The sequence below is a fragment of the Tigriopus californicus genome, chromosome 3, assembly GCF_007210705.1.
Source record: "Tigriopus californicus strain San Diego chromosome 3, Tcal_SD_v2.1, whole genome shotgun sequence".
NCBI lineage: Eukaryota > Metazoa > Arthropoda > Copepoda > Harpacticoida > Harpacticidae > Tigriopus > Tigriopus californicus.
In genome coordinates this window covers 12,165,382-12,171,381 of record NC_081442.1, presented here as the reverse complement: position 1 = coordinate 12,171,381, position 6,000 = coordinate 12,165,382, and the positions used below count along the sequence as shown (strand labels likewise).

The following is a 6,000-nucleotide window of genomic DNA, read 5'->3' as shown; positions in this document are numbered from 1 at the left end:
TGTTATATAGGCGAACTCTCATTTCCATAATCCTTGTTAAAAAGACCGTTGTATAATGGTTCCGAAACTCGACGTTGATCTTTCAAGGTTGAGCCAAGTCGAAGGAAGCCGTTTAATATGGGTCAAGAGCATGACAAGAATTTCTGAGGACTTGGAATTCACACCATCACTTTGCAACCATTTCCACCTTTTTGTGGTGCAACTTTTTCGTGGGAGAAACAGGGTCAACTAATTCCAAAAGGTGGCAAGGAAAGGCCTCATGGAAGCCTCTGTGTGCCACCATTTCCACGATTAGAGCTCAAACTTCCAGACACACACCACAGGGGTTCAGGACAAGTTGAGATTGCCAAGTCATGTGTTACTAATTGTTCTTGGCCATGATTGTCTCCCACTGAATTTGGAAAGCTGGGGATTTCTTGACGTTGATGGGAAATACATGAAAAAAACGAGAAGGAGGCAATCCATTCAAATATTGTATTTTTTCTAGGAGATCATCGTCTAAAACATGGGCATAACATTTATTATAGCTGCCTGTTGGTACCATATGAATCCGTTCACTCACGGTTCCAGATCAAAATACAACACCTTCATTACCATCTAAAGCAGTTTGAATACTTCAGATCTGCTGTCAGGGGCGATCATACTTCATTCTGGCAGTATATGTATATATATACATACATACATATATCAGCTAATATCAGGAATACTACTTGAGACTTTGGACACAGATTGACACATGTGGAACAATGAATATTTATGCAAAATCCTCTTACATCATAGCTTCAGTGCTTGAGGGAAGCTCACTCCTGGAATAGAAAATGGAACCTTTAGAAGGCATTAAAAAAGCATGGAACAATGGCAAACATGTCGTTGAGGAGACGGGATTTCTTTTGAGTCAGGATTGTTCCAGATCAGGGTCAGATTGCAGAGAAAGCATGCAAGTCTGAATGGTATAATGCCATATAGGGAGGAGACCGGTAATATGGGATCAACTTCTAGGAGGTTCATGCGAATAAAAATACCTGACAGGGCTTTGGGATAAAAATCCTCACAGAGTGAGAAGCCAAAAGTGACACAGGTTGTCCAAACGATAGGGAACAGCATCTTTTTTTTTTCGTGCCGAAGCGACAGAGCAAGAGATGTGTGGGAGTGGGAGACAAGCTGAGTGAGAAAAAATCGTGAAGATGAAAATGGTCTCCCAAGAAGTTGTGGCAGTCAGGTGGTTGAATTGAGTTATAGTGTTGCGGTTTTGGCAAGCAAGTTGTCAATTAACGGTAGACACAAGTCAACGAGGAAGGTAGTCTCTCTCCTGGTGGAATACTAGGTCAAAGATCAGGTTTGAGGTTCTTGGAGGAATCGGTCCGGAGTCGAATATCACGCCCTAGGCTCCCACTCACGTGACGGTGTAGTTGCGAGCGTACTCATTCCCGGGAGAAGTATACACGTTGACCGAGTAATTTGGCCGACTCGGGACGTGTTTTGGGATCGCTGCCACCGAGTGAACTGGTGGACATCTTAACGAATAGGAGCGGCCAAAACTGTCATTGCGGGCTCGACGAGTCTGCTCTCTTGAGGCGCATTTACAGAACAGACTGAGGTTCTCCATGAAGCTGTCCCTGAAGTTCCTAGACATGAACCCATATATGATAGGGTTCAAACAGCTGTATGAGTCGGAGGTGGAAAAGCGTAATTAGTTTTGTGTAACAGGTGGCGAAACCGCATCAAACTTGGTACTGACCTGTTGAAGTAAGCCATGAGACTGAATGCCGTTTTCAGGTACTTTGGGAATCCAATTAAAAACTTCCCGATGAACCCAAAACTCTGCATAACATTGAAAATGAGCAGTGGTCCCCAACAAACGATATACAACACGACGATTGAGATGAGCATTCTGACGACCTGAAAGAACAGTAGGGAGGCTCTTTTATTCTTCGACCTTGTTTCTTAAGCCCCATCCAATCTTTCCGTCCACAAATTAGGTCTAATTGCCTCGGTCCCCTGTGGTTCGGAAGTGAGAAGTGGGAACCGCATTTAGGATGACAGACAAGCCAAGGTCATGGAGATACATGCAGATGGCACACTTACTTGTTTGGTCTCCTCATCCAACTTGGGCGAGTTCCGACCACACAATCCCATGTGGTCCACAGAGCTCAACACTTTGGCGGCAACTTTCTTCAAAGACGATCCACTCCGCTCCTGACGACCTCGACCCCCCTGGCTTTGGGTGGGACTCGAGTTGGATTGGGAGGACGAGAAGTGCGAAGTCTGCGTCAAGGGAGAGGCCATGGCGTTCTCATAGGAGGGCGGGCGCAAGCTGAACGAGGTCTCTTCGCCAATGGCGTCATCCTCCGTGGAATCACGCTCAATCACGCTTGTGAAATCTTCCTTGACTTCCGTTTGATCTCGAACGGGAGGCTCTGTTTCCAGACTGAAAGACATGATTAAGAGCATGATGAAGTGAGTTTTGAAGTATTTTACGAAGCTTGGAAAGGCACATTGTTGGTTAATATTGCTCGTAACATTTCCAGCCACCCTTGTCGAGAGCACTGCCAACTTGCAAATTCGATTTGAGCGACAGTCCTTCATCATTATTGACAGCTGGTATCGATTCTACGTAGGTTTGAAATGAATTCTGAGCTTGAATGATTATAGTAACCTCTTCTTGTATAAAATTAACTATTTAAAACTGGGGATCCGTCCATGATTCAAATATGTAGTGTCATCTGATCAAGACAATGAATCATTTTTGGAACAATCCTCCGCGTTTTTCCCCGGAAGGAAAGTGACATTTGACTCCATCTGTTCCATTTCTTCCTTTTCCATCCATCTTTTGACAAAGGATGCCCGGAAATGCAAGAATTTATCATTTCCACTCCCCAAGAACTTGAGCTTATTAGACCCCGTACTGCACACGATCCATCTTGCAAGATGGCATTTCATTTATGAATATCTATTTTCTCGGCTATAGTCTGAAGAGTAAGAGATCCGGTCGAACATTTGAGTTGAGCAAAAAGTCTTTCTCGAGAGTGTCCAATTGTCAAATAGAATTGGTACGGCTTCACAAAAAGTGAGTTCTGCTTGAGGCTAATCGCATTGCAAGAAAGCATGCAATTTCCCAAAACATTCTTTTCAGTAAGTGGAAACTTATGCCTTGTCCAAGCTTGGATGGGAGAACGCCTCTGGTCAATTGCCAAATAAAGTTTGGCTCTTCTCATGGAGAAAAGTGTGTATAGGGGTATTTTTCGGAAGAGTTTCATCATGACTGGAATGAATTCATTCCTTCAACAATGGACACAAATGGAAGAAACTCGTGCTTTTTGAGAAGGAGACGCAGTTCCAAGTGAACTTTCTTTAAAATCGTCGAATACTACCAGAGATAGGTTTTGGTTCATCAGTTCCACAATGCGAACATGTCAGATTTTCCTCTTTACCTTCGTCTTCTGTATCTACATGATCTAACATATAGGTAATTAACATGTGGAACGTTGAACTGCTTTTGAAAATTGATTGCAGTTTTTGAAACCCCTGTCATAACATGATAATATTCGTGACACACTCGTGAAAATCTCTTTAACACAAAGTTTGTTATAAAATCGAAACCGTCCGGTAGACAAGGGTTCAAAAGAGGCCTTTTAAAGGGAGTTTTATGCGCGTATGCTCCCTAATACGTATCCAATAACCGTAAAATTGAGCGTTCGGGCTAGGACTTACTTCGTTTTAGGAATATCGGAAATTTTGAAAGATTGTCAGAATCAAATCATAATCGAACTTGAACCGAGACAGCTTGCCCTGACTCCGATTTTTTCCTCGGGTTTTGACTGATTTGAAACACAAGAGCAAGGTCAAGTAAAGATTTAAAAGAATATCTTAACTGTCATTCCAATTATTGTTCTCCCTGAGCAAAATAGCTCATCAAGTAGCTCTCATTTGAATGTGAGCAATGAAGTATCTTAGGTTGTTCTACCCCGAATTCGCAGTCTGCTTCTGTGATATTTTTTCCAATTGTAACCCACGGGGTTCTTTATAAACGAAACTCTGGAAAATAAACAATTCATGCATTGCAACCAACTCAATCTGTTACGTTGTTTCGTGAAAGTCTCAAGCTCTCTTGTGAAAGGATTGGTCATGGTACATTTACATATGGTGCAGCATTGTTACAAAATCCTCAAATATTCGCGAGATTTATTGCAGTTTTTCTTCTTTTCTCCCCAGAGAATATCCCTCGATGACAAATTGTCGAAACGAGATTTGACATTTTGACCACTAGAGGGCGCAAAACCAGGCTTTATCTCTCAAAAAGCCAAATCAATGACGTTTACTCGGGAGCTTGAAATTTTAACTCAACAGCGAGTTGTTCAGCCGTTATGTGACAAAATCATTGTGTAAATAGAACTCAGCTCATTTTTTAACAAAGCACATCAGGACTGAAAGTTGTTGTATTCGGCTATCCTGAATTGGACTTGACCCTCCTTTTGTAACTAGGGTGTTACACCATCTTGGAAGTTTAGCAACCGTAAACAATAAGGTTCTAAAGAGGATGTTGATTCTTTGTTCAAAGCATGCGACTCTTTCCTTTCATCTTGGTTCCAAAATAGGTGTGGGTCAGCGGTTAAAAGGCCTTGCTTGGCAAACCCAAAATGTCACAGAATTGATGTTCTAGTCGCAATCAACCTTTTTCCACTCTTGGTTTCCAAACTCACCGCAAATGTTGAGGCAAACATCATCTCAAAGTATTGTTATTCTGGTGAATGGTACGTATTTTTCTCAAGAGGCCATTACAAAGTAGGACCGCATTTTCAGTCGTAAACCTTTCTCTGGTTGAGCTATTGCTTTATGCTGGTGCTAAAAAACTTACACTGTGACCATAAAAGCTCCTGCCTCTTGACAATACTATGTGAACAATAGAATGGCAAAAGCGAGATCATTTGATTTATTAATGATGTAATGGTTCCACTCCTCGGCAATTTATTGAAAAATCAGTAAAGCATCACAACCATCTAGAGTCGGAATTTGTGAAGCTATTTATGTCTCGCCATCATTTTTTTGAACATGTGCATTCATGGCCTAAACATTTCATTGCAATGTAGGTCAATCTTATTTTTCCCGATGCCTTCGACACTTCACTTTCACGTACTGCACCCTGCTAGGAAAGATCAAATGGTCCTTCATAACTAGGTCGGGCCGACACGAAGCCTATAGGGCATGTCAAGTGAAGGAAATTCAAGGAAAAGTGAGGTCCGGCACCCTGATTTTGTGCATTTTGGGGAGGGAGAACGAAGACAAACATCACAATGAATTCGCACCATCGACCCATTGAATTTTCATTAATCGAGTGATTTTGAGTGCGCTGTGTTATAAAACCCAACAAAATAAACATGTTTGGTGAAATTCAGTGAACGCACTATCAAATTGGCTCAATATCAAAATGCCATATGCTTAGACAAGCAGGTAAGACGAAATACATGTCAAAATTCAATGCATGCATAGTACAGTTTGGCTGGGCATGCTTTCTTTGATTTACTCCATGGAATAACGTTGGTTGTTCATGAACGCGTTCACTTGACAGGCCCTGTATCGCTAATCCAATATGCTTCGTCACTGTCTATAAACAACCTTGGGGTCGTTGCAAATGCTTACCCGGATCTTAGGACTTTAAGTCTGATAACATACTGGATCACTTGAGCTCCTTTGATAGGTTCTGGACTTTGCGGTCACAATGTAAGTACATGATGGCAAGTTATCATCCGCACACATCAGACCCTCACAAATTGCTTCCAGTCTCCCCAAGAAGAGGAAGTATTAACCTGGTGTTTGTTAAGAACGCACATATGGACCACATTCAAGCACTCTCGTGCTCTTTAGGAAGCTGCATCTCGAATAAACCTTCAAGATTGTAATAAGGAACAGGAGTGAATCTTTCCTCTTTGGCTCTTAGGGGGTCTTTTCCGGAACTAGATCGCTTCTTTCTCGCTGGCTGAACCCATGACATCATTTCCGTTG

General features: G+C 42.1%; 1 protein-coding gene across 3 annotated transcripts in view; it reads right to left on the bottom strand.

The window, feature by feature from the left end:
* The window catches only part of LOC131878207 (G-protein coupled receptor 54-like), a 32,776-nt gene continuing 26,776 nt past the window's right edge, over window positions 1–6,000 (bottom strand). Inside the window, exons 5-8 of one of the 3 annotated variants that reach the window (XM_059224123.1) lie at window positions 2,086–2,428; window positions 1,739–1,899; window positions 1,398–1,661; window positions 1–806 (exon numbers count right to left, since the gene is read on the bottom strand). In XM_059224123.1, coding sequence (XP_059080106.1) covers window positions 770–806; window positions 1,398–1,661; window positions 1,739–1,899; window positions 2,086–2,428 — 805 coding nt within the window. In that variant the 3' untranslated portion in view covers window positions 1–769. Of the gene's footprint in view, window positions 826–1,022; window positions 1,662–1,738; window positions 1,900–2,085; window positions 2,429–6,000 lie in introns of all 3 variants that reach the window. The other 2 variants (XR_009372972.1, XR_009372971.1) reach the window with 2 other exon arrangements.